Below are 27,040 nucleotides of genomic sequence, written 5' to 3'. Positions count from 1 at the left end.
TCTCCGCGTGTGCGCGGTGGAGCCGGGACAACCCCCCCGTCCAGCGCTCCACACAAGTCATAGCCACACAGGCCCTCACTCGCTATGTAAGAAGTTAAGTTGAGGGAAACACAAACAGCAAAACAAACGATCCAACTGAGAAGAAAACTGAGACGCAGAGGGCGCTGCAACCACCCACGTGCCACGTAGCTCGAAAGCAGAGTACAATTACCGAGAGTCGCTATGGTGTTTTTGGTCCCGTGACCACCGCCACCCCAACCCCCCGCTGGAGCATGCGCGAATCCTGCCGGTATACCTCCAAAGCTATACCGAGAGCTCGCGCGCCTCATCGCCCAGCCGGCGCCTCGAGTCGCATCTTGCGTGGGTCAAGCTCGAGCACGGCGTCGGGCTTGGCGCGGCCGCGCGTCGGCAGGAGCACGCCCATGGCCGCCGCCTGCCAGATGCAGCCCTCGCTCCCCTCCCAGATGAGCTCCGGCGCCGCCGCCTTGGTGGCCCACGCCTTTGGCACGCAGCGCATCGCGTCGAGCGGCGGCTGCTGATCGCGTCCTGTGCAAGTCACGATGGAGCCGAGGGGCACAAACTCCTTGGACGGGGGCACGGCTTGCCAGATGGAGAGCGGCTCGGGCCCTGACACGTGCCACACGCACAAGTACCGCTCGGGCGGCGGCAGTACCTGGTCGAGCGCCGCCTGTAGCAAGGTTCCGAGAAGGTTCGTGGAGGGCTCCGGGCAGCGGCGGCACCAGGCCCGAGCGACGCCTGCAGCCGGCCGCTCGCGTCGGCGCGGAAGGTGGACGCGGTGCGCGTGTCTCGCACCTATGGGACGGTTCCGAGAGCGTTCCGCGAGGAGTCCGGCAGGGCGTGTGGCAAGCGGCACCAGAGGTGCGCGCGCCTCGACCACCATGGCGGCGCCCCGCGCGGGGACCGCATCCAGCGCGGTGCTCGCGTGGTGGCCGAGCGTGACGACCGCCTTGCCGGCGGAGAGACCGCCGCGCTCGACCGGCTGCCAGACGGTCAGGCTGCTCGCGCCGGGCTTGTGGAGCCGCGCGACCCGCACGAAGCCCGACGCCGGCCGCAGCGAGAAGGCGAAGCGCGCGAGCTCCTCGCGCGAGAGGAGGCGCGCGGGCGTCTTCGGCGCGGAGCGGTAGAGCTCGGGGATGCGCAGCAGCGGGATCACGAGGTCCTGCACGGGCGACGCCGCGTCGAGGAACGCGCCCGGCGGCGGCGCGCTGCCGCCGTCGGTGCAGGCGGCGACAAAGTCGTCGCACGAGATGAGGCCGTCGTGGTCGGCGTCGAGGCGGCGCATCGACTCGTGGACCTGCGGGACGGTGACCGGCATGTCGAGCCACCGCAGGGCAGAGTAGAGCTCCGACGAGCCGATCAGCCCCGAGCGAGACACGTTGAAGGCGTGGAAGGCCTGCAGCGGAGACAGGCCGCGCGCCTGCATGCGGTGCGACATCGCGGCGAGGAGCGCGCGGTGCTCAAAGAGGGTGAACTCGTCCTTCTCTTGCAGCACGGCCGCGGCGGGCGTCCGCTCCCACGCCGACTGCCGCCGCCGCCGGCAGGAGCGCACCTCGTTGAAGAAGTGTTGCCGCTCCTTCGGGTCGTTGCTCTGCAGGCAGCGCAGCAGCAGGTGCTGCGCGCGCGTGCCAAACTCGGTGTGCGACGAGAGGAAGGAGAAGCACTCGCGCACCACGCCCTGCTCGTACTCGGAGGTCGAGTCGCTCACGTAGTTGACCGCGTCCAGCATCTCCGAGTGCGTGTGCAGCGCGACCAGCGGCGGCGGGTCGGAGCCGGCGTACCCCGCCGCGAGCAGCCCGTCGCCATTCTCCTGCGAGATGTGCAGCGCCCCGCGCAACGACTCCGCCTCGGAGAGCGAGAGGACGATCCAGTGGCGCGAGCCGGGCCCCTCCTGGTGCGAGCGCAGCTGCTCCTCCACCAGCGGCACCACCGGGGACTCGGGCTCGCTGAGCGTGAGCGCGCCCACGCGCCGGCCGCCGTCCTGCAGCGAGTCGGACGCGGCGGACGCGATGGCAGCGACGGTGTGCAGGTCGACGGCGCGGCCGAGGGCGGCGAGCTCCGCGGCGGTGAGCATCCCGTCGGCGGCCGCGTCGAAGAAGCCGAACGAGGCGCGCACGCGCGCCGCCTCGGCCGACGTCAGCGAGGGCGTCACGCCGAGGGCGTCGGTCGACGAGCGGCGCGACGGCGGCTGCCACTCCATGGCGCAGATGACGTTCTTGAGGCGGCGGTGCGCCTTGAGCGTCCAGCCCGGCCAAAAGTGGTTGTTCGACATCCAGAGCCGCGCGGGCCACTTGAGCGGCCGCGCCTTTTGCGCGCCCGACCGGTAGACGCCGAAGCGCGACCACGGGTAGAATGGGCCGCCGGTCCCAAACATGCCGGTCGGCGAGGCGGAGTAGACCTCGTGCAGCAGCTTGAGGTCCCACGGCCGGTCGGAGTCCGCCTCGCGCGAAAAGTTGTGCTTTGTCGGCTCGAACGTGGCCACCGACTCCTCCTCCTGGTTCTTCTCCTGCTCCTGCTCCTGCTCCTGCTCCTGCTCCTGCTCCTGCTCCTGCTCCTGCTCCTGCTCCTGGACCTGCTCCACCTCCATCATCAGCGAGCGCTGGGTCCTCGAGCTCTGGTGCACCACCTCCTGGTACAGTGTCTTCTCCTCGGCGGCCAGCTCGCTGCCCAGGAAGCCGCGGTGCGCATCGGCGAGGGCGAGCGCGCGCTCGCCGCAGCGGACGGGCGCGGGCACGGCGGAGGGAAGGTCGAAGGCGAGCGGCTCGACAAACACCCGCAGCGCGCTCTTCTCGTGCGAGCGCGCCTCGGGCGTGCCGCACCTCGCGTGGTGGGCGAGGAGGTGCTCGAGCGACCGCTGGCGGAAGACGTGCGCCAGCCGCTGCTCGCCGAGCAGGCCGGCCTGCGGCGTCACCCCAAAATGAGCCGAGGTGCGCCGAGGTGCGCCGAGGTGCGCCGAGGTGCGCCGAGGTGCGCCGAGATGAGAGCAGGCCTGCACGTCCTCGGTGCGCATCAGGTTGAGGAGCAGCCACGCGCAGATCGCCTTCAGGGCCTGCTCGGGGGCCGCCTCCGAGAGCGGCTTCTGCTCCGAGAGGGGCTTGCCGCGCATCCGCGCCACGTCCGTCCGCACGAGCTGCGACACCTGCGGCGTCATCTGCAGGCAGATCGTCTGGCCGGCGCCGATGCCGCGCATGCGGAACGCGCCCTGCGCAAAGTCGCGGAAGGTCATGTCCTTGCCGAGCGTCATCGCCGCGCGGGCAGAGAGTGTCTGCTCGACGTCGACGCCCGTCGTGTGCACCTGGTCGAAGAAGGTGAAGCGGCGCGCCGCGGCGACGCCGCAGCCCTTGAGCTCAAGCACCTAATCTCGGCCAATCTCGGGGTACTCTCGGGTGCTCTCGGAAACCCTCTCCGACGCCGCAGCCTCGAGCACCTTGAGCCCGGCGCGCAGCAGGATCATCTGGCGGTCTCGCTCGTCGAGGAATACGACGCCCTCGATGCCGTAGAGCCCTCGCGAGAGGAGGTACCGCGCGACCTGCACGACGATGAACCGGTTAGCGATCAACTGGTCGATCAGATGCCTCACTACTCATCAACTTAAGAGGGACCGCCACGGCCTGTTGTCGGCGGGAGCTAATCAACGAACTAACTTGAATGACGGAGCGGAGGGCCGCGCCACCTGCACGTTGGTCAGCCCGGTGATGAGCGCGCCCGCGTCGATCAGCGTGTGGTACGGCGGGGAGGCGTCGGCGATGTCGTCGAGCAGCTGGTGCACGCTCCAGCTGTCGGGCAGAAAGTCGTACGACACGACCTGCTCCGACGTGAGGCAGCGCAGCATCTGCGCGTCGTCGCCCCGCTCGTACTGGCACCCGTTGAAGTCGCGCGGCAGCAGGTCGGACGGCGTGCCTAAGGGACGCTTCCGAGAGGGCTCCTAGCAGCTTCCTAGAAGTCGCGGCGCAGCGGGTCGGCGTGCCCGAGAAGCCCAGCCGGCAGCCAAAGAGCGCGCTCGAGCCGAGGTCCTGCCCGTTCGCAGAGAGCTTGCGCGACTGGTGCTGCATCGTCAGCGGAAAGACGAGCTGCTCGAGGTAGTGCTGGATCGCGTGCGGCAGCTGGCCGAGCAGGCCAAAGAGCACGCCCATCTGCTCGGCGTCGCCCGGGTTGACGAGCTGCAGGGGCCACAGCCCCTCCTGGTCGTGCGCCTCGGAGTTGCGGGCGGAGAGCTGGTCGGGCTCGGGGGTGAGCAAGTCCACGCCGCCGCCGCGCGGCTGGCCGCCGCTCTGGCCCACATACGAGGCGCCTCGCACGTGGCGGCCGGCAAGCTCGATCCAGTGCGAGTACATCCGGCAGGTGGGTCGGTCGCGGAACGGCCCCCCCTCCTGCCCCATCGTCTCGAGAAGGAGGCAGAAGAGCGCGCGCAGGTCCTGCGGCCGCAGGCCCTCGTGCCGGTACGCGAGGATGGAGAGGCCGATGAGCGCGTCGGGGTGCGAGAACTCTGCCGCCTGCGAGGGCACGTCCTTGCCAACAAACGGCACCGCGAGCAGCTGCCGCGCCTGCGGCGTCGAGCTCGAGGCGGCCTCCTGGAGCAGCGCTGAGTCGGGCAGGAGGCCGTAGTGCACGCGGCCGACCTTGGAGAGCACGTGCGGCAGCACCGAGCGGAGCCACGTGTGCGTCAGGTTGAGCAGCTGCGCGTGCTCCTCCGGCATCGTGCCAACGAGGTCGTCCCACCGCTGCAAGCCGACCGCCTCGGGACCGCCCGGCTTGCTGCCGAGCGAGCCGTCAGCGAGGACCTAATCTCGGGACAATCTCGGCTCATCTCGGCTCATCTCCGGCTTGCCGCCGAGCGAGCCGTCAGCGAGCACCGTCCCGCTGCCGTCTGCGTCTGGGTCGCGCCCGATGTACGCCGCGATCTGCTCGTCCGAGCCGTGCTGCACGCGGTTCCGGCGGAGCCAGAGCAGCGCCCAGTGGGTCAGGAGCGGCCGCAGGCGCGCGTCGTAAAAGGGGCGCTGCAGCAGCACGAAGTGCGGCGCCCGCTGCACCGAGAAGTCGCGCGCACCCTCGTCCACCGCCTCGGTGATCTGTCCGAGCAGCTGCTGCGCCTCGGGGCCCTCGTGCCACGCGGCGGTGCACTTGCGGCTCATCGGGTAGAGGATGCCGTCGAGGAGGTGGAAGGGCAGCTGCCAGCGCAGCGGCGCGAAGTGGATCGGCTTGCGCTCGCCGTGCGGCCAGTTGAGCTCGGAGCGCAGCGGGTGGAGCAGCACGTCCACCTCGTCCAGGAGGCCGACCGACTTGCGGAGAATGGAGAGGACGTCGGCGAGCGTGCGCGTCTCGTGTCGCAGCTCCTCGGCGCGCTTGCGCCTACTCTCGGCCAGCCCGCGGCTCAACTCGGCGCCCTCCCGTGGCGCGGCGCCTCGGCCCGCTTGCGCCCGATCGAGCCGGGCTGCCGCCGCCGCAGCCCGAGCAGCCGCGTGATGCGCTTGAGCAGCTCCTGGTCGTCGGCGTGGGGCTCGGCTGAGACGGCGGGCACCTCGCCTGTTCATAGCTTGGACCGTGAAGAGGCGCCGTCCACGGCTCGGACGAGAGCACGGCGGGCAGCCTCGCCCTGGAGGGAGGCGACGCCCTCGATGAACTTGAGCAGGACCGACTTGAGCGAGGTCGGGTCGAGGAGCAGCACGCCGCGCAGCCGCGTCGCGTGCCGCAGCCGCTCGAGCAGCGAGCCCTCGACAGTGGTGTACCTGCTCGCAGCCAGACGCGTGACGAGGCGCCGGTCACCGCTCGAGCAGCGAGCCCTCAACCGCCGGCACCGGTCGAAGCGCATGCCGTAGACAGGGCGAGCGACGGGCCCGCCGAGTCGCTCTCGCAGGACACCCTGCGCCGAGGGCAGCAAGTGCGGCGGCACGACGGAGACGACGAAGCGCTCGCCGTCCGCGAGCATGATGGCGAGCATCGGCGCGATGACCGTCGTCTTGCCCTGCCCCATGATGAGCTGGTGGCAGAGCGAGCGGCCCGCCGCCTGCGCGTCGAGGAACTTGCGCAGCAGCGAGACCTGCGCCTCGCGGAGGAGCATGCCGTGCGTGAACTCGTAGATGAGGAAGTGGGGCTCGTACACGAGCGAGGAGCCCGTCGAGGAGGGCCCAAAGTAGTGGCGGCGCGAGACGAGCGCCGACGCGAGCAGGTTCGCCTTTGAGCTCACCTCGCGCTGCAGCTCGCGCTTGAGAGCGGTCGCCTCTGAGGAGAGCGTCTTGGCCGAGCGGCGCCTGTAGGGAGGTTCGACAAGGTTCCGAGAGGGATCTGGGAAGGCTCCGGGGAGAGCGTCTTGGCCGAGCGGCGCCCCGAGGCAGAGGCGCGGGTCGAGACGTTCTTTGGCCGCGGCGGCGCCTGCAGCTGCAGCAGCAGCACCTGCAGCCCGCGCGCCTCGTCGAGGCAGCGGAGGGACTGGGCGATGCGGTTGGCGGTGAGCAGTGCGAGCGCGGTCTCGTCCGACACGCGCGCCGCTTGCTCGCGGGAGAGGTACGGGTTGAGCAGCAGCAGCTCCGACTCGCCGCGAGAGCAGGCGAGCAGCCGCACCAGGTGGTGGAAGCCGAGCTCCGCCTCGTTGCCGCCGGCGCGGCCGAGGGCAAAGCCGGCCAGCTGCTCCGCCGCCGCCTCCTCCGTCGCGCCGCCGACGGCGATGAGGTTACCAGCCACCGCCGCCGGCTCGCCCGCCTGGTTGGCGAGGCGCGTCGCGCCCTCCACGAGGGCGAGCATCCGGTCGTTGTCGCGCTGGAGCAGCGCCTGCAGCCGCTCGACGAGCGAGGCCGCGGCGTCCTGCAGCGCGCGGCAGCCGCTCGGTGTGGTCGCCTGCGCCCGCAGCTCGGCGTCGGTGAAACCCACCAGCTCGGGCAGCGCGAGCTCGTTCTGGTGGTGCGTGTGGAAGAGGAAGTCCTCCTCGAGCCTCCGGATCATCGCGGCGGCGAGGTCCGACTGCGCCGCCGGGTGGCTCGACAGCGCGAAGGGCAGCCTCGCCTCGAGCGGAGGGAGGCCGCGCTGCGAGCGCGTCCGCTCCACGACGAGGCGCGACAGGTCGATCGGGCGGAGCGGCGTGCCAGCCAGCGCGTCCGCCTCGCCCTCCGCGCAAGAGGCGAGGCGGAGACGCCGCGGCGCGCTCGGCGCGCCGTCCGACAGCCACAGCCAGCGGCGGTACGGGAGCGGCAGCGGCGTGGCGCTGTCGGCGCCGTGGACGCGGGCGAGGAGCGGGGCGGGCAGGCGCACGAGCGGCTGCAGCTTCAGCGCGGGGAAGGAGTGGAGTGGCCACTGGATGTGTCCGTCCGCCTCGAGGCCCTTGAGCACCAGCGTGAGCTTCTCGAAGAGCTTGGCGAGGACGTCCTGCCCGCGAAACATCACGGAGACCTTGACGTTGCGGTCGTCCTCGAACTTGGGCAGGTGTCGGGCGAGCTGCGGGTTGTGCGCCATCACCCGCAGCGTCGACATGAGCACCCCCTTGGAGCTCCACTCGGAGGCGGGCAGCAGCCGCAGCAAGAAGCAGCCGAGGGTGTGGCCAGAGTCGTTGGAGAGCAGCTTGAAGAAGACATCGCCGCGCATTAGCTCGTACAGGAACAGGAACCCCTTCTGGTCGCGCCCGCCGCGCAGCTCGAGCCCGTTCCGCAGCCAGCGGTCGAGCGCCGACGCCGCCTCTCGCCCGACCGGGTTCTCCGGCCGCGAGTACGAGAGCGCCTCGAACTTGCCGAAGAGCGCGCCGAGCCCCTCGCCAGAGATGGAGGTGCGGTCCTGCACGGCGTCGAAGTGCGGCCCGCCGCCAAAGGCGGGGCAGGGCAGCTCGACGTCGATCGAGTCGGCGTCGGGGCGGGCGGTGCTCGCCGCGGTGAGGAGCGTCAGCCGCGACTGGAGCACGTTCGGCAGCGCGCGCGCGTCGCGCGGCGTCGGCAGGCCGGCGGCGACGGCGGCCTCGGCGACGGGGTCCGGCTTGGGCATCTTGACCATCACGGAGCCAACCATGAGCGGCACCGTGTCGCGCGTCTGCACTGCCTGCGGCTTGAGGCCCACCTCCTGCCGGTTGAGTGTGACGGAGAGGTGCGTGAGCAGCACGAGCTCGTCGTAGACCGACAGGCGGAGCAGGAGCGAGACGTGGCCGAGCTTGCGCGTGTAGGCGATCAGCTCCTCGGCGAGGTCCCAAGGCAGCTCCGGGTAGAGCGGCGTGTGGAGAGCGTGCAGCGAGATGCGCAGCCGGCAGGCGTGCGCGTCCGGGTGCTGGTCGCCGCGCGTCTCGTTGAAGAGAGCGACGATCTGGGCCTCCTCGCGCGAGAGGGGCCTGTCGCAGACGCACTGCGGCGCCATCTCGCTCGCCGTCTCGTACCTCCGCGCGAGCAGCTTGAGCAGCAGCATGTACAGGGCGGCGGCGAGGGAGGGGAAGAAGAGGAAGGACTGGGAGAGGTGGACCGGGTACAGGTACGCCTTGGTCGGCCCCAGGCTCGCCACCCAGTGCTCGTCGTTGTTGTCCAGCTCCACCTCGCACGGGAAGAGCCGCGAGAGCGCCTGCGCGGCGGCAGACTGGCCGGCGGCGAGCACGGCGCGGCGCGGGCGCGCACAGGCCGAGACGAGGAGCGAGAGGCTGCCGCCGTCCTTCTCGAGCAGCAGAGAGTGCGGCACGCCGCGCAGCAGCTCGGAGATGCCGGGCGAGGAGCGGTGCGACAGGTAGAAGCCCTCGTGCTGCGCGCAGTACAGCCGCAAGCCGCGGCCGCCGGCTCCCTCCTCGGCAGCACCGCGCGCGCCGCGTGCGTGGAACGTGAGGCCGAGGCGAGGGAGCTCGATCAGGCTCGCCTCGAGGCTGGCCTCGCCCGCCGCCCCAGCCCCGGCGGCGGCGGCGGCCAGGCCGTCCTCCTCAGACCAGGCGAGCACGTGCGACAGGTCCTCGAGTCGGCCGAAGCGGAGGGCGAGGCTTCGGAGCGGCGAGCCCGGTGCGGCGAGCAGCAGGTTGAGCAGCGTGTGCGCCGGCTTGGCGGTGTCCACCTCGGCGGTCGCCGCCGCGCTCGAGGCTGCGAAGGTGGACGAGGCGCCCTGCGCCGCCGCCACGCGAGGCACAATCGAGGCGGCGTTCGGCCCGCCCACCTCCGGCGTCGGCTCGTCGACCAGGCACAGCCGCCGCACCGCGCCGCTGACGGTGCCGCCCACCTCGGAAAGAGAGACGGCGAGCCGCGTGCGCAGCGCATCGCCGATCGGGTGGCCTGGCTTGACGTCTCCGATGAGCGAGCCGTCCTCGTTCTGCCACAGGTCGTAGGCGGAGAGCAGCGCCGTCGGGATCAGGCCGTAGAGCAGCCGCGGAGGCACGAAGACCTGCTTGCCGAGCGCAGCCGTCAGCCGGCGCGAGATGACGACCGACGGCGCGGGCGGGACGGAGCGCTGCAGGCTGCCCATCACGGTGTGGACGCGGCTGCCTCGCGCCTCGACGGTGCGCGGCGAGAGGTTGTGCAGAGAGACGGCGGCGTCCGACGACCAGGCGAGCGAGCGCCACCAGCGGCGGCCGTGCTCGAGCAGGTCGTACACGTGCACCACCAGCCCCTCACGCAGCACGACGATCTCCTTGAACTGGCGCGCCGCCGGCTGGCCGGCGCCGGCGCCGGCGCTCGGCGGCGCGGTGGCGCCCGAGAGGAGGGCGAAGTGCGAGGTGGAGTAGTCTGGCAGGACGAGGGCGAGCTCGAGGCCGGCCATCCGGTCGGGGATCAGCGCCCGCTGAATCGCCTCCTGGACCCACCGCTCGCTCGCGCGGAGCTCGCGCGGGTAGGCGCGGCAGCCGGCGAGCGGGGGCGAGCGCGTGTCGGCTGTCCAGATGTGCACGTCGGCGCGGTTGCCGACGAGGTGGTACCAGTCTCGCTGCGCGGTCGACGAGACGCGCACGGCCTGCATCGGCTCGGCCGTGGGGCCCGAGGCGTCCTCGCCGAACACCATCGCGAAGTCGGGCGACTCGCGCACGTGCGGCGGCAGCGGGCCGAGCGTCTGCTTGCGCAGCGAGAACTCGCCGAACTGGACGTTGACCTCCGCGTTCGCGCCGTTCGTCGTCGTCATCTGCCGCAGCCACTCCTCGAGCGCGTCGCCGCGCCTCCGACGGCCGCCGTTCGGCGCGCCGGCAGCCGCCGCGTCGGCGGGCGGGGCGCCCCCCTCGAAGTGGGCGTCGTCGGCGAGCGGCGTGAGCGCCTCGGAGGTGGCGGCCTCGAGCGCGGTGGTGTCGGGCAGGTAGCGGCCGAGGCCGCGGAAGCCCGCGTGCTGCTGCCACGAGCGCGGCTCCAGCTCGTTCGCCGCTCGTGAGGAGGAGAGCACGCGCGGTCCGGTGCAGGTCACCTGCGGGAGGGCGGCTCCGAGAAGGTTCAGGGAAGGTTCAGGGACACGTCCCGCAGAGCACGCGCGGGGCGTGTGCGCGTCACCGTCCGCACGACCGCCTCCATCGCCTCGTTGCGCTGCTTCGGGTTCGCCTCGAGGGCGCGCAGCAGCTTGCAGCGGTGGCGAGCAAAGATCTCGAAGAGCTCGGTCTGCGGCATGCCGAGCGCGGCGTCGGAGACCGCCTCCTCCTTGAACGAGCGCTTCGTGCCCTTCGACGCCAGGTCGGGCTCCGCGTCGAAGGTGTGGTTGTTGCCCAGGAAGACCTGCGCGCAGAGCAGCGTGGAGAGGGCCTGGTAGTCGATCTCGTCCTCCTCGATGTGCTTGTACACGAAGGCGAGGTGCGCGAAGAGCGTGCACGCCGCGCTCATCTCCCGCTCGCGCAGCGCCACGTTGTTCCACTGCTCGAGCAGCGCGTGCAGCTCGCGGCGCAGCATCCGCCGCAGCGCGACCGAGCAGCGGCGCAGCTTCCCCAGCGCGGCCAGGTCGAGCTGCAGTCCGCGCGCCGGCTCGACGGTCGGCGGCGCCCCGTCGGGCGGGTTGGCGGCGAGCACGGAGCGGATGAAGCCCTCGACGCGGACGGCCATGCGCAGCACGTACAGGATGGCGGAGCAGTTGGTCGACTCGGTGGAGTAGCGGCCCGAGTCGAGCTCGATGGCGAGCTCGACCATGCGCAGCACCGACTCGGTGACCGCGGCGGGCGACTTGGTCAGCTCGTTGAAGAGGATGCCCGCAGGCGTGGCGAGGTGCGCACGCGACGGCGCCGGCACGCACTTGGGAAGCTCCTTGCTTCGCTCGAGCTGCCACTGGCCCGGCTCGAAGAGCGTGGCGTCGAGCGCGGCCTGCAGCTTGGCCGAGCCGAGCGCGTGCACGTGCGACGGCTGCGAGAAGAAGCGGAGCAGCAGCGGCACGCGCAGGTACGGCACCGTCAGGTACTGCAGCAGTAGCTCCGCCTCGGGCGGGCGGAGCGCGCCGTCGAAGGAGGGCAGCTGCTTCAGGTGGAGCACGTCCTCCTCGCGCTCGATCCGGACCTCCACGCCGAGCTCGCTCTTGACCAGCTGCTGCGGGTCCGCCGATGACGGCGGCGCGCGCGGCTTGGTGACGCCGAACACCTTGCGCAGCTTGCGCTCGAGCCAGGACGAGTTCTCCGCCTGCTCCGCCTGCTTGGTGATCGCGGCGGCGTTGAGCGTGCGGCCGAAGGCGGAGACGACGAACGCGCCCGACGAGGCGTCGTGTCGCCACGAGAGGAGCGCGTCGAGCGGCATCCACGGGCAGATCTCGGGCAGCGCCTCCGAGGTGGGGACCATGAGCATCTTGAAGAGGAAGACCATGTCGCGGAAGAAGCCGAGCTCGGGGAAGTTCTCGAGCAGCAGCCGCGACTCGCCCGAGAGGTACGCGGGCAGCAGCGAGGAGCCGCCGGCGTGGGTCTGGCCGTGCGTTGCGGTGGGGAAGGCCATGTGCAGGCAGAGCTGGCGCAGCAGCGCCTCCTCGGCCACGCCAAACTCCATCGAGCGCTCGAACCCGAAGAGGACGCGGCTCGGCCGGTGGTGCGGCCGCTGCGCCGCAAAGTAGTCGAGGACGCGCGTGCGCGCGCAGTGCAGCTCTGGCGAGGCGAGCTGCAGGTCCTCCGACTCGACGGCGAAGGAGCCGAGCTCGAAGTGGAAAGCGTCGCCCGGCCCCTCCGCCTCGCCGGAGTAGTTGAGGCAGAGCAGCGACGGCACGTCGGCGCATCGGATCCGCATCACCGCGTCCGCGAGGGTCGCGATGGTTGCGACGACCACGAGCCGCACCGCGTCGAAGGATCGTGTCACGCGGATCGAGAAGCAGCAGGCGGCGAAGTGGCGGCACGCGAGGTTGAGCAAGCGCAGCAGGTCCGCCTGCGTCTCGTACCGCATCGGCGATGCGGCCCAGAAGCAGCGCGACGCGCGCTGCGGGTGCGAGCATGGCAGCGGCAGAGGGATGACGGCGGTGAGCAAGTGCTGCAGCAGCGAGACGCGCAAGCAGTACGTGTTTGGGATGTAGCCCTGCTGGTTGGCGAGCAGCTCGCACAAGTGGACCGCGTGGCGCAGCGCGTTGCAGACGTCCTCGTACGAGCTCACGCAGTCTGGGACGAGCGAGAGCTCGACCGGCAGCACCACCGGAGGGAGCGCGGACTCGCCTGCTCGCAGCCTCACGCGTGAGGAAGCGCTGCCCACACACGCAGACCCACGAGGGCGGACTCGCCCGCGAGGTGGTCGACCGAACGGCCCCGCAGCGCGCGGCCAAAGAGGTCGAACCTGCACTCATCAACTACGAATTAAACTACTAATTAACTACTGATTAACCACAAAGAGGTCGAACCTGCACATCCCGCGCACTGCGGCGCCCTTTCCCTCGCCGAGCAGCTCGAGCGCCGCCTCCTTTGGCGGCGCAGTGACCGCACCGACCGCCGCGCAAGTCGCCTCGAGGGCAGCCGCGTGCGCCGCGGAGAAGGCGAGCTCCGAGTGCCTCAGGCTCGAGGCGCAACCGCACAGCTTCCGCGCTCCGAAGCGCAGCAGCTCGCATTCGGAGCTCGACAGGCGCGCGCGCGGCTCGAGCGGGTCATACCCGGCGGACTCCGCCTGCGCGAGGGCGAGCTGCAGCGCGGTCCAGCGCCACAGCACGTCGGCGTACGCCGCCTGCTCACGGGTGCCGGGTGTGACCAGGCGCTGCTCGCAGCACCCGCCAGTGGCCAGCGCAAAGCCGCCTCCGCACTGGTCAGCCCGCTCGCGCGAAGCGCCGCGCCGAGCGCGACAAGAGCGCACTCGCCGCGCGCGTGGTCGCCTAGAAAGACGGCTCCGAGAAGCCTCAGAGGGGAAGGGCTCTGGTCCTTGCGGCCACCGCCGCACGCACGATCGCCCGAGAGGGGCTGCGCGCCCCACCACAGCCCTCCCGCCTCGGCGGCCGAGGCGGAGAGCGGCGTGTCGGACAGCGCGGGGAGGAGGACCTCGTACAGCAGCGTCCCGTCCGCGTGCCCGGCCGGAGGCGGCGAGCCGTACGGCTGCCGAAGGAGGAGGAACCAAAAGGCAGAGTCGGCGAGCCGGTCGCGAGGCACGCCCCGCACGACCAGCGAAGTGGCGTACTCGAGCTGGCCGCTCGCGCTGTTGCGACGCGCCGGGTGGCGGCGGAGAGGCGCACCCCCACTCGCCGCCACAGAGACCGAAAAGGTGGAGTCGTCGTCGCGGCGCAGCACGAGCAGAAAGGACGAGTCGCCGCTAGGCGCGTGCGCGGCGGGCACGACGAGCACGCCGCCGGGCGGCACCTACTCTCGGGTCCATCTCGTCTCTCGGGTGTGCCTCGGGTATGTGGCCGACGAGGTCCACCGGGCAGGCGCACCGCTGCGACCATCGGCACCAGCTGCTCGAGCAAGTCGAAGAGGGATCCCTTCTCCGCCTGTGGAGGGCGGAGGAGGCGGGGGGGGAGGCGTGGGGAGAGGGAGAGAGAGAGGGAGAGGGAGAGGGAGAGGGAGAGGGAGAGGGAGAGGGAGGGGGAGAGGGAGAGGGAGAGGGAGAGGGAGAGAGGGAGAGGGAGAGGGAGAGGGAGAGGGAGAGGGAGAGGGAGAGGGAGAGGGAGAGGGAGAGGGAGAGGGAGAGGGAGAGGGAGAGGGAGAGGGAGGGAGAGGTGTGCAGCCAGGCGGAGAGCGAGGGCGTGTGGAGAGAGAGAGGTGTGTAGCAGGTGTGTAGCAGGTGTCTAGTGCCTTGAGCAGCTTGAGAAGCTCGAGCCCGAGGCGGAAGCCCTCCTCCGCGCGGTGCAGCGCCGAGAGGAGAGGCGACGAGCCCTCGCGCGCGCCTGTGCATGCACACGACGCCGAATCAGTCGGCGCGTGTCGGAGAGGAGCGCACCGCGAGCCCCCGCGCGTGCCTGGCCGACCCGTGGTGCCGTCCGCCCGCCCGTCCGCCTCGCCCTCCCGATTGAGCGTCTCGAGCACACGCAGCACGAGGCGCATCGCGCCGTCCAGCGGCGCCATCCCCCGCGCGGGCGCCGCGGTCTGGCCCGCGCCGTCAGAGGTGCCAGCCGCCGCCGCCGCCGCCGACGCCAACCGCGCACCTCCGGCGGCGTCGGCGAAGACGTCTGCGAACGCGGCGATCTCCCACAGCTTGTCGACGGTCTGCTTGTGCTCCACCCCCGCGGCCTTATGCGCGAGCGACGAGGGGAGCGCGGCGCGCTTCGGGAAGCTCCGCAGCTCCGCCGCGAGCGCCTGGTCCGAGCGCGAAGGGTGCACAGCGGCGATGCGCGCCGGCGACGGGGCCTGCACCGGCGAGACGGGCGAGACGACCGCCGTAGCGCCGCCGGTTATGAGCTCGGCCAGCGGCGCCGCCAAGCGGGCTGGCTCGCGTGCGGGCGACGGCACGAACTCGTCCGAGCCGCCGGTCCGAGGGCTGTGCTTCTGCGTCGGCGGCGAGGCGGCGCTCGCAAACGCGCCAAACTCGCTCGGATCGGCCGGCTGGCGGCCGGCTGCGGCGTGCGCGGAGGCCGCCGAAGCCGTTAGCGACGCCTGGATCGACGCTGCCGCCGCCGCCGCCGGGCTGCCACTGGCCTGCTCTGGCGATGGTGCAGCCGGCGCCGCCGCCGGCTCGAGGTCCAAGAGCAGTGTCGGCTCCGGATCATCGGAGACGATGGTGCAGAAGGAGGAGGGGAACCAGCCGAGCTTGCCCTTCAGCCGGCCGGCCCACCAGCCGCCCGACTCCCGCTCCTCCACAACCTCTATTCGGTCGCCTGACGCAAAGGAGAGGTACTTGCTGTTGTCGCCACCGCCGGTCGGGGCCCAGGCGTGCTGTGCGATCGCGAAGCGCCGCTTGTCGGGCATCGCGGCCGCTGAAGGTCAGCGATCGAGCCGAGGCTGTCCAGAACGGCGTCCAGCCTACGGAGCGTGCGGCGCTCCGTCGCCGCGCCGATAATAGATGGCGTAAAAAGCGCGAAAAAAGAAAAACTGTCTGCCGCCGCAAATCGGGCTTCATGGAGCGCTCTTGCCTCCGCTCGTGCGGTCTGTGCGGTGGCGGGTCCGCCGTCGGCGGAAATGCAACGGTGAACTCACGGTGAAACTCAAGAGTGTGCTCAAGTGCTCAGCGTTCGACCTCCGCACACCAGGAAGGACACCACACACTCAATTGAGAGGCCGGCAGTCGCGATACGCCCCCCGCTCGCTCCCGTTCCCCTGCACCCCAGATCATCGTCTTAAGATCCTGCTCGTGCAGGCCCTGCCTGTCTGTCCTTTACCCTCGTTTGGCGCGCAGACCGTTTACTTTCATTCATCTGGAAGCATGGAAGACGCACGACGCTCCTCCCGCGGGAGTTCTTTTCTGGAACTGTTTGTCCCAGCGTGCGTTACACAATCGTTCCGTCGGGAAAGCGCTTGCCGCAATAACTGATCCAAGCGGCTGGATGGATCGGCGAGCGCCGAGGTTGGCGGGGCCGCCAGGACGCGCGGGGCCGCCAGGACGCCGCCGAGGCAATGCGGCTAGGAATTGCCGCGCTGCTCGCCGCTCTCCATGCAAGCCCTTCTCTTGCGCAAGATTTGCGAGAGGGCCAGATCATCGGCCCCACTGGCGGCAAATGCTCCACCCTGGCTATGACGGGCACAGGATCGCGACGCGACTTCCTCTACACCATGCCGTGCGCGACCGCTGCAGAGGGCGGAAGCCACTCTTGCTGCTCCCGCCGCGGCAACGGCTGCTCATCGTGCTGCAACGGAGGCTACATGAACGCGGACTGCTGCCCCTGCAGCAAGTTCACTGACACGGACGGCGACGGCGTCATGGACCTCACCGACCCCGACTCGGACGCCGACGGCAGCCCGGATGCCGAGGAGGGCACGGGCGACTCTGACAGCGACGGCGTCCCCGACGTTCTCCAAGAGGACAAGGGAGCCTGCTGTTCCTGTAAGCCCAAGCTCGGCGGCGACTCCCTGGATCTCGGCCGGCTGCGGCGTGCGCGACGCCTCGCGCCTCCGCCGGACGGGACGTGCACAGACTGCCGCGATGGCCAGATCATCGGCCCCACTGGCGGCAAATGCTCCACCCTGGCTATGACGGGCACAGGATCGCGACGCGACTTCCTCTACACCATGCCGTGCGCGACCGCTGCAGAGGGCGGAAGCCACTCTTGCTGCTCCCGCCGCGGCAACGGCTGCTCCTCGTGCTGCAACGGAGGCTACATGAACGCGGACTGCTGCCCCTGCAGCAAGTTCACTGACACGGACGGCGACGGCGTCATGGACCTCACCGACCCCGACTCGGACGCCGACGGCAGCCCGGATGCCGAGGAGGGCACGGGCGACTCTGACAGCGACGGCGTCCCAGACGCCCTCGACGGCCCCGCTGACTTGAATAGCGACGGTGTGCCCGACGCAGAGGAGGGAACGGGCGACTCGGACAGCGACGGGGTGCCAGACGCAGAGGACGAGAACGACTGCTGCCCTTGCGACTCGGACAGCGATGGCATGCCGGATGCCGAGGAAGGCACGGGCGACTCGGACAGCGACGGCATTCCTGACGCCCTCGACACGGATGGCGATGGCGACGGCGTGCCCGATGCCGACGAGGGCGCGGACGACCCCGACAGCGATGGTATCCCCAACTACCTCGATCCTGACGCAGATGGCGACGGCATCGACGATGCCGAGGAGGGCACGGGCGACTCTGACAGCGACGGCATACCAGACAGCCTCGACATTGATGCGCCTCCTGTAGAGAGCGACAGCGACAGTGATGGTAAACCTGATACCGACGAGAGGGAGGGCAGGGGTGACATGGACAGCGATGGGGTGCCCAACATGGAGGACGCCAAGGACGACCGGGAGTGGGTCATGAAACCGCAGCCGCTGTGCAACCTCTTCACAAAAACCGTGTTTGTCGGCACAACAGCCGTCAAGCAGTGCGCCGCGGTTGTCCTCGCCCCCGGCGAGAAGTGCAGGCACTTTGCAATGAGCTCAAAGCAATGCAGAGGAAACGGGTGACTGCCCACCCCCAAACCATCGAACTCTTCCCGAAAGAACGGGCGCGCATGACGCTGCGAGCGGGCTGTATGTAGGTTCATCCAGTGCTCCGCTGCCTCGCGAGGACTCAGATCGGATTGCATGGCCAAGGGGTGCGCTGCGCCCATCCCCCGGCACAGGAATTTGATCCTCGCACGAGCCTTGCCCTTGAGAGGGAGCCGGCCCCGGTAGGTTTGGCCCTGGGAATGACATATCCAAGAACTGTGAGAGCCCGTGCATCGAGCCCGACCGGGATAGCGACGGCGTTCTCGACATGTACGAAGGCACCAGCGATACTGACAGCGACGGCATCCCCGAGATTGATGACCCAGACTCGGACGATGATGGAATCCCCGACGGAGCCGAGAGGGGGAACGACGGCTCCACACGGGCCGCCGATACCGACCGCGACAGGGTTCCCGACTTCCTCGATCCGGACTCTGATGGCGATGGGATTGACGACGTTGACGAGGGTACGGGCGACTCGGACAGCGACGGCATTCCTGACGCCCTCGACCCGGATGGCGATGGCGACGGCGTGCCCGATGCCGACGAGGGCGCGGACGACCCCGACAGCGATGGTATCCCCAACTACCTCGATCCTGACGCAGACGGCGACGGCATCGACGACGCCGAGGAGGGCACGGGCGACTCTGACAGCGACGGCATACCAGACAGCCTCGAGAGCGATACGGCTGACTCCGACAGCGACGGTATCCCCGACGCTGCCGATCCCAAGGAGCTGGGCGCATCATACTGCACAAATTCACCGAACTATGACTGCTACAAGGGCGGCTGGCCGTCGTGCTGCCGCCGCCCTGGTAGCTGCCCAGAGTCCAAGCCCGAGTGCGAGGAAGTGTCGAACCTCAAGCCGACGCAGCCAGGCTGCGCGCTCTTTGCAAGCGGCGAGTTTGCCGAGAAGGTTGCGGTGCGGCAGTGCAGCAAGGTTGAGCTTGGCCCCGGAGACAAGTGCGGAGACTTTGCCATGCGATCGAAGCAATGCTCGGACAACGGGTGGCCTCCTCCCACCCACCCCCACTATGCAGCGAGCCCTTTACCCGCGAGCGACTGCCGACCGTGGCCAACAGGTACGTATCGTGCGTGAAGATGCGGGGCAAGGCGAAGGTGGACTGCATGGCCAAAGGGTGCGCTCTGGTTTGAGCGATCCCTTGGGCCCTAGCTTGAGGCGGAGCTTGCTCCTCCGTAGGTATGTCGGCAACGTCGCGAACAACTGCAAGCCATGCCCAGAGCCCGACCGCGACAGCGATGGCGTCGCCGATGTTTACGAGGGCACAGGCGACACCGACGGCGACGGCACTCCCGACATTGATGATCCAGACTCCGACGACGACGGCATTCCAGATGGCCTCGAGGGAACGGGCGACAAGGACGGCGACGGCCTGCCAGACATGCTGGACCCCGATTCCGACGGCGACGGGATTGACGACGCGGATGATGACATTCCTTGCAAGCAGGCACCGCCCGGCGGCTGCAAGCGTGGCCCAATGAAGCTCGCAAGGGACGCATTCAAGGGTGATACGGTCATCTACCTCAATTTTATTCATTGCGACCTAAAGGCTGGCATGCGTCTCAGGCTTGCCTCCGAGGTGATCACCATCGGCAGCCTGTGCAAGGATGGGAAGTACGAGCTGGGGCGCCGTGCACTGTTGGATTCGACTCGGGTCCTCTCGGAGGATCTGTCGGGGATCGGTGCCGACGCCGGTGGTGGTGGCATCGGTGCTATCGGTGATGGCGACGCGTCGCTCACTCTGGCCGAGCCACTGCAAAACGACTTGTTCGCCGACACGCCGATCGGAGTCGTCGACGCTGGCACACCGCCACCAGCGGCGGCTCCGCCACCGGCCGACTTTCCGACTGGGGCTCCCCCCCCGATGCTTGTTGGCGCTTCGTACTGCACGTTTTCGCCCGACTATGGCTGCTACGGGGGCGGCTGGCCGTTGTGCTGCAGCGACGCTACCATCAGCTGCCCAGAATCCAAGCCCGAGTGCGACCCGGTCGACCCCCGGCCCGGAGCGGGCGATGCGCTCGTTGCAAAAGATCCGCATCTGCACTTTGCGCACGGCGGCGAGGCCGATTTCCGCGGACGCAACGACACGTGCTACGCCTTCTTCTCGGCGCCAGGGCTCGCCGTCAATGTCAAGGTGGAGGAGAGCACTTTCACCATCCGCAACGGCCAGTTGACTGTGAACGGGACGTTCCTCACCGAGGTGCACGTGGTGGCGCGCGTGGACAAGGCGCGGCGACCCGCGAATGCCTCCTTCTTCGCCTCGCAGCTCGACGAGCACAACATGGGGTGGAAAGTGGTGCAGGGCAACTGCGCAGGGCGACCCTTCCAATTCGGCAAGCACGGTGGCAAGGCGTGCTTCGACCTCGTGATAAAGATGGCGCACTCGTCCGCCACCTTCACCCTGGGCAACTGGACGGTGCTCGTCCACGGCAACCACGTGTATGACTGGGTCTCTGGTCCGAAGCATCGGCTGGACGTCAGCTTCAGCGCCAGAGGCGCGGCTGCCGCGCGGTCGAAGCCGCACGGGATCATCGGCCAGTCGTTTTCGTCGACGGCGCCGCGCTGGGGCAAGAAGGACCGCTACCCCTTGCAAGGCGCCTTCAAGACCTCGGCTCAAGCGGAAGGTTCGATCGAGGGCAGCGCAGCCGACTACGAGTTGGCCGGACCCTACTCGACGGCCTTTGCGTTCTCGCGCTTCAATGGCAAGGAGTCGGAGACGTTGCTGCCGGAGCTGGCGGCGCCCGTTGTCGACGCGGCGTCAAATGATAACTAGCCAGAGTACGTGGGTGGCTTGCTTGACTCCGTTCTCTTCCTCGTCCCGAGCGGTCTCAACTCGCGCGCGCCAGCGCATTCTAGTCTACGCGCATGCTAGGACAGTGCTCGAGGGAGCCACAGAAGTTCACACACAGTAGAACTCGGAGTCAGCTGACTCCGGACCATGTGTCACTTTGACGGTGCGGGCGGACTCTTCCCCCTGGGTATTTGTCGGGATTGCGGCGCGAGGGAAGCTCCCGGCTCCTTTTATTTTTCAGGTGGAGCGTTTTTGATTTTGGCTTATGGCTACCCCCACACATCCACTTCTCTCTAGGCGCGCCGCGCCCGCCGTAGCCCGTACGCGGCCCCCCCGCGCCTCTCGGGCGCCGGCGCTCGTCTCGGCGCTCTCCGGCGGCAGGCAGAGGCACGCGAGAGACGCGCCGGACGCGGGGGCGCACCGTGGCAAGAAGCAGCGCTCATAGATGTATTTGCGAGGCGTCTACACTTTCCTCCTCCCGTTGGCAGATTGCAGTACGGTGTACACAGAGGTGCGGACGTGCGGTCAACAGGAATCATCCAACGATCCCGGTCTCAAGTACTCAAGACTCAACTATGATCTCCACGCCTGCACGAAATCAACAGTCTCCTCAGTCATCGCTCGCCGGCTGGCCTTTAGCTCAGCAGCGATTTCAGAGGGCGTCAAGGGCGGCCCGAGACTCTTTGGCAGGCCGCTCGTTGCAGCGGCCGTCGCTTGCAAGCGGCCCTCGCGCTCCTGCGCCCGCCGGCGTGCGTCCGCCCGAGACCTTGCCTCCGCTTCGGCCTGGAGCTCCAGCGAGGGCTTGGCGGGTGCTGCGCTCGGTGCCGCGCTCGGCGCCGCGCCATCCACGCGCGAGTTGTGGCCAGAGCTCGTATTGCTGGCCGCAGGCACAGCAGCTCGCTGCCGCCGCTGGTACTCCTCAAACCCGTCATCGGCGTCGACGTCACACGAGCCTAGGAACAGCTCTCTCTCGGCGCGAAGCCCGTGAAGGTTCATGTGAGCTCGACAAGAGGTTCGACTTAACGGACAGGCTCGACACAGGCTCGACACAGGCACGACTGATCCTGGGTGACACTTCGCATAAAAATTCGCGCGAATTGTCACCTAGGTACCGGCAGTATAAGGATGGCGACATCCCTCCCTTGAGTCGGCGCCGGCGCGCTGCACCATCTCGAGCTCGGCCGCGACCTCGCCCAAGCACGTGGCACCGTCGACGTCGGCCTTCTTGAAGATCGTGCCCCGCCGGTGGTTGGTGTACTTGGTGTAGTTGCCCTCCGTGTTCTTGACGAGGCCCACGTCGACGAAGCACTTGCGCATCGACTCCTGAGCACATGCTGGTGAGAGCGCGCAAGGGCGGGGCGCGGGAGATGCTACGGCTCGCCTTGAACTTGACGGACTTGAACGTCGTGTCGCAAACCGTGCGCAACGTGCGAAGACCGTCGGCCACCTTTGGCTTCGGGGGCTTGAAGGGCGGCAGTGGCTTCTTGTTCACCTACCGTCACGGGAGGGAGTGAGCACCCAGGCTCCCCGAGACATGTCACAAGGGATGCGTGCACGCCTGAGCCTGAAGCCGCTCCACCTTCCACTGCTGAAAGAAGTCGAAGAGCTTATCGCAGCGCTCCCGGCGGATGCCGGTCTTGAGAGGGCCATTGGCAATCAGATCCATCACCTGAGGATGGGGTCTCAAGCGTCGGGTCGGGTGGTGAGGAGAGGGGTGCGGCACTGTGCTGGTGGTGCCTGGAGGATGTCCGTCATCTTGGGCGGAAGCTCCACCTGCTTGTGCCCGCGGGCCCGCATGAAAGCGGCCTTGACGGCCTCGGTCTTGTGTGGGCCACAGTTGTCCCAAACTACGAGCACGCGACCCGTGCGGCGCGCCGCCCACGGGATCACCTGCACCTCGTGCCACATGCAGATGCCGGGCGTATCCATCCACGCCTTCACCTGGCAGGTGATAATCTCCAGCGACTCCTCGTGGATGAGGTAGGGGCGGCGGTGTGTCTTGGTCTCGAGGGTACCCTTCTTTGCGCCCTTCTTTTGCAGCGACAGTTCCCGCTCCCAAACCTTGAGATACCACCCCTCCTCGGCGGTGAAGCCCGACTCCTTGTGCAGCGAGCTGAGCACCTTTGCCGACGTGAGGTCGACGCCCGTGACGGAGCACTTGATAATACCATAAGGTGGGCCCATCTCGCCGTCGCCGGCGCCGAAGAGCATCTCAGTGAAGCGCGCCTATCATGAGATATCACTGGTTATCAGTCTCCATGGCTCGGCTGCCCGTGCCCCGGGCTCTCGGCACGCCTTCTCGTCCGCCTCGGGCGCCGTCGCGCGCGCGGCGTCCGAGGGCACGCGACTTGGTACTTTGGCGCGGCGCCATAAAACACGCCCGTCTCGTCGGCGCTGATGATCTCGGCCGGAGTGTAGTTGTCGGCCTCGATGGTCTGCTGGATCTGGCTCATCTGAGCCTGCACCGCCGACGGGTCGGGCAGCACCTTCTCGCTCGCGGTGATGCGCCGGCGGCGAAGGGCGTTGCGCCGGAGGAAGCCGAGGACCCACTTGGTCGAGAACTTCAGAGCGCACACCTTGGGGTCATCTTTGAAGGTGGCGTACCCCCGGACCTTCTCGGCGGCACGCACAATCATCATATTCGAGTACGCGACGTTGGCCTGCACCACTGCCGTCTCCTTGTCCTGGACTGTCTCGAGGCTCGTGTAGATCAGCTCGTCCAGCACCGCGGTCTCGAAGGCGGCGTTCACCTTGCGCCCGCCGCCGCGTTTCGCTCGCTTGCCCGACCGCTCCTCCTGAGCCGCCGCCTCGCGCCAGCGCTTGATCTGTTGCGCCTTGACCTTCTCAAAGCCATTGATGAGGCGCACCTTCTTCGCCGCGTCGGCATCGGTCATCCCGGCGGTCTGGTCCAGGATGGCGCGCTTCTGCTTCTGCGTGTACACGTTGCGGTTGGCAGGCATCTCCACCTTGGCCTGGCGCACATCGAGGGTGAGGTGGACCCACCCCCACTCGCGATGCTCGGCGTTGGGGCCGACCTTCAACTTGGCCATCACCGGCCGCTTCTGGTCGACGACGATCTTTGTCACGCCTGATGACCCCGCCGCCGCCGCCGGAGGCGCGACGACCGCCTGGGTCTGGCCAGCAGCGTTGGAGGGTGGCCGTGCGAGCGCGGACTGAAGGGCGGACGTCGGTGGCGGCGCCGAGGAGAGCTGCAGAGTCGGCGCACCAAACGCGAGGGTCAGCTGCGTCTTGGGCATTGGCTTGGGGTAGACTAGGCTCGTCCCCGCTAGGGTGAGCAGCAGCAGCATGCACACCAGCGGATAGGCGGCGGGGACACGTCAGCGCGTGAGCCCGTTCGGACCAAAAAAGAAATCAATGGCGCCATGCTGCTACCCCGTGCCTAACTGCTGCTACCCCGTGCCTAACTCAGTGCAAAGCACCTAACCTAACTCAAGCTACCTTACCTTAAGTTCGGCACTTCGCGGTAGAGAGGCCGCGGGTGCGGGCACGACTCGTCGACCAGGGAGAGCGGACCCGACCTCCCGGGGATGGAAGTGGGTGGGACCCAATGCCACCGTCCTTGCCCGGGGTGACCCCGGCCGGGCCGTCGACGCTCTCGGAGGCGGCAGTACCAGTCGGAGGAGAAGCGGAGGCGAGACCTCGGCCAAAGAAGAGACATCAGAAACGGCTACAGCGACCGTCAGGCGACGCTCGGCTGGCGAATAAAAGAGCGAATCAGGGGGGACCGGAACCCCGGGAAGACGGGCGGTGGAACCCTGGGACGGGATGCTGAGTGAGGACCTGTGTACGTACGTGGTGTACAGTGTCGTGTCTTCTAGCTCCGAGTAGAGGGGGCGTTCTGAAGTTAAGGGGAAACCCGGTACACGGAACGAACCCTCGGAGACCCGTGTTTACTTTACGGCCCTTTCCCTGCGAACGCGCACCCCCCCTAGTTAGGGGTCAGGGCTCTCTAGCCCGTAGCCCGATACCGATCATCCGGCCCGCTGGATGCGCTTCTCAGCTCCCCGGCCCTGGATGTGAGGTTACTGACTGCACTCCAAGTGCTCCAAGAGGCCGCTCGCCTCGCCTCGCGCACACATAGTCGCCCCGTTACAGTGGAAGTATTGTTGCTCGCGCGGGTCGCTTCCCCGTCTCTTTGCCGTATTCCTTAAGCCCGCTCAACATTGCCATGGCGCTGCCCATCCCTGTGGCCGAAAATCTTTTTGTGTGCGCACTACTAGACCCACTACCAGATCACAGTCATAGCGGCCCAAAAAGCGAACTTTCTCCTGCTCGCATGTTTTCTTTCAGCTTTCTGTTACTCGTTTACGTTTCTCTTTCCCCAACTTGACCCCCCCCTCTTGCCCCCCCCCCCCCTCTCCTCCTCTCTTGCCCCCTTGTCTTCTTTCTTTTCATCCCCCACGATCCCCGATCCCCTCCCCTGCTGACGTTTCAGATTTCGTTATAACCTACCGCTAACCCCCCCCATCGGCATCGCCTCCTTGTCCGCGTCGGTGATGGCTTTTTTCTTTTGCTTAATTCCTTTCATCTCTCGCGTTTTTTTGCGAGCAGAGGCTCGGAGCGACCTGGTTATTTATTTTGAAACACATTGATTGCGGCGCTTTGAGCTTGTTGCAATCGAGCAGTTGATACTTGAGATCTTGAGAGCCATGAATGGCGTACATGTAGTTGTTTTGGAGGGGAGGGTCGGCACTGCATGTGTGTTGTGTGTGTAAGGGCACACGACGACGCTCAATTCGGAGAGAGAGATTTAGCAATTTGTTGTTGCTCATTCGGTCGTATGCCGTATGCGGAAAATTAAGGGTGACATGATGGACTCGTGCCTTGAAAGTACATGACACAACCGGGGACGCACACGGTGTGGAGAGGCTCGACGATGGCGAGCCGGGGTGTGAACGATGACGATGTGAACGATGTAAGGCTTCAACGACGCACGGAGGCGGAGCCGTTCCAGCGCGAGGCTCTACATTCTCCCACGCACCCGCCGGCCCGCAAAACGCCCTCGACGAGAGCCACAAGAAGGCGTCCGCACGCGCACAGCGCAAGCCGCTCGTCGGACAGGCGTGCTCGCTCGATGTCGGCGAGCGCAGTGGCGCACGCTTTGGACGGTGGCGAAGCCAAAAACACCGATGGTGACCGTCCGCGTCTTCTTGCAGCACCAGGGCCTCTGTCCACAAAGTCTTAAGAAAGAATTCTAAGGTCCTCCCGGCCCAGTGGGGATTTTGGCCTACTCAGTGACCGTCTAAGGGGCCGAAATGGCCTGCAATGCCAGATCTTTTGTGCCTAACTTGTGGAGCACCTTAAAAAACTAGTATGTCTTGGCTCTTGCAGTGAAAAGTCGCAAACCCTGTCAGCAGTTCACCTACGGGTATGTTCGTAAGAGCCACATACACTGAAAAGTTTCTTCGATGAGGTGGGCTCCGTGGTGAGCAGATTCCCAGATTCTCCAGATTCCCCCTCGAAAACCGCCCCTTTTTAATTCATTGCGGCCGCGGGTTAAGAGAGAGAGCGGGTTTGCTCGGATTACTTTTCCCTCGCGAAGACATACAAGAGAAGAAGACGCTGGCCTCTCTGCAGGCCCCCCCGACCGCGCCGAACTCATCGGCGCGGGCTCTCTCGGCTACGGGATCGGCCCCAGCTTCGGCTGAGGGCTGACAAGCTGTCGAGGCCAAATCACCGTGAGAGTCGTGATTTGTTGTTGGTCTTGCCCAAATCCTTCTTCGAAGCTCTCTCTCTCAAATGGGGCGGTCACTGTCCTAAGAAAAACACTTGTCGGCGCCTGAGACACAGGTCACGGGTCTCTCAACACGCCGTCCTCATCCTCCCATGCTGTCTCCTCTGTCGGAGAGATTAGGCACGGCCCCCGGATTGGCGCTGTCGGGCGGACGCGCTCCACTCCACCCGCCACCGCACTTGCCGGCGACGGCGCCGCTGCCGCTGCCACTGCCACCATTGCCTCCGACAACGCCACAGAGCTACTTCTCCCCGACACAGCCTCCACCACGCTTGCCACCGCAGCCGCAGCAACCAGGCAGTGCGCCGCCGCTGCTGCCACCGCCGGTGGCGCCGCCGCTGCCGTCGGTGGCGCCGCCGCTGCCGACAATGCCTCCGACTCCGCACGCGCCACCGCCGCCGCCGACCCCGCCGCCGCTGCCGACAATGCCTCCGACTCCGCACGCGCCGCCGCCGCCGCCGACCCCGCCGCCTTTGCTGCCTTTGGGCTCGTCCCAAGGCCACTGGTGCCTCCCGGGCGGCATCTCCGAGTGCGGCCTGTGCCTGGTCCTCATCGACCCGTCAGAGTGCCCGAGCGACCCGGACAACCTCGCAGCATGCCAGACCCAGAACCTGGCACGCTGCGCCGCCGCCCCCCCGGCTCACACCTTCCTTCCCCCACACACCCTCCTCCCTCCTCGCACCTGCTCCCTCCCACCACCCCGCGCCACCCTCGGCTACTCTGAGCGTGTGCCTCTTCACGGCCCTCCGCCCACCCGCAGGCGCCCCTCTCCCCGGGCCAGCTCTGCGAGGGCTCCGGCGCCTGCGGCACCGACCGCCTCGCCGACCAGTGCAACCCGGGCGGCTTCGACGTCTACCGCGTCGAGTTCGTGGTCTCTCCGCCCTCGCCGCCGCCGCCGTCAGCACCCTCGCCGTCGCCGCCGCCGCCGCCGCCACCTCGGTTTGCGCTGGAGCTGTCGGCTCTCTCCTGACCGTCCTTCGTCCTTTTCGGTTCCGCTTTGCGTTGTCCCTTCCGTTTTCCTTGTGGGATGCCCCCTAGAGTGCTCTCTTTATCCCCTTCTCTCTCGTGTGTGCGCTCTGTCTTTATGGGTCGTTTCTC

General features: G+C 68.0%; 2 protein-coding genes across 2 annotated transcripts; both read right to left on the bottom strand.

The window, feature by feature from the left end:
• Window positions 1-325: 325 nt before the first annotated feature.
• Window positions 326-15,202, bottom strand: EMIHUDRAFT_207406 (hypothetical protein; the record flags this gene model as incomplete). Its single annotated transcript, XM_005774610.1, has 24 exons — window positions 326-688; window positions 875-1,180; window positions 1,253-2,476; window positions 2,600-2,896; window positions 3,158-3,373; window positions 3,446-3,547; window positions 3,692-3,823; window positions 3,912-4,799; window positions 4,872-5,497; window positions 5,596-5,744; window positions 5,814-6,235; window positions 6,367-6,546; window positions 6,745-7,824; window positions 8,014-8,757; window positions 8,905-9,564; window positions 9,691-10,083; window positions 10,425-12,535; window positions 12,583-12,653; window positions 12,724-13,102; window positions 13,249-13,657; window positions 13,732-13,788; window positions 14,238-14,299; window positions 14,443-14,839; window positions 15,011-15,202. 24 exons carry the CDS (start codon window positions 15,200-15,202, stop codon window positions 326-328), a joined length of 11,460 nt encoding a protein of 3,819 aa, XP_005774667.1.
• A 5,509-nt stretch (window positions 15,203-20,711) lies between these two features.
• Window positions 20,712-21,256, bottom strand: EMIHUDRAFT_354715 (hypothetical protein; the record flags this gene model as incomplete). The annotated part of the gene is made up of 1 exon (XM_005774609.1): window positions 20,712-21,256. A coding segment is annotated over exon 1 (415 nt), but the record flags the coding sequence as incomplete, so codon positions are not given.
• Between the last annotated feature and the right edge of the window lie 5,784 nt (window positions 21,257-27,040).

The sequence above is a fragment of the Emiliania huxleyi genome, assembly GCF_000372725.1.
Source record: "Emiliania huxleyi CCMP1516 unplaced genomic scaffold EMIHUscaffold_31, whole genome shotgun sequence".
Lineage (NCBI taxonomy): Eukaryota > Haptophyta > Isochrysidales > Noelaerhabdaceae > Emiliania > Emiliania huxleyi.
This window is presented reverse-complemented; position numbering and strand designations above follow the sequence as displayed.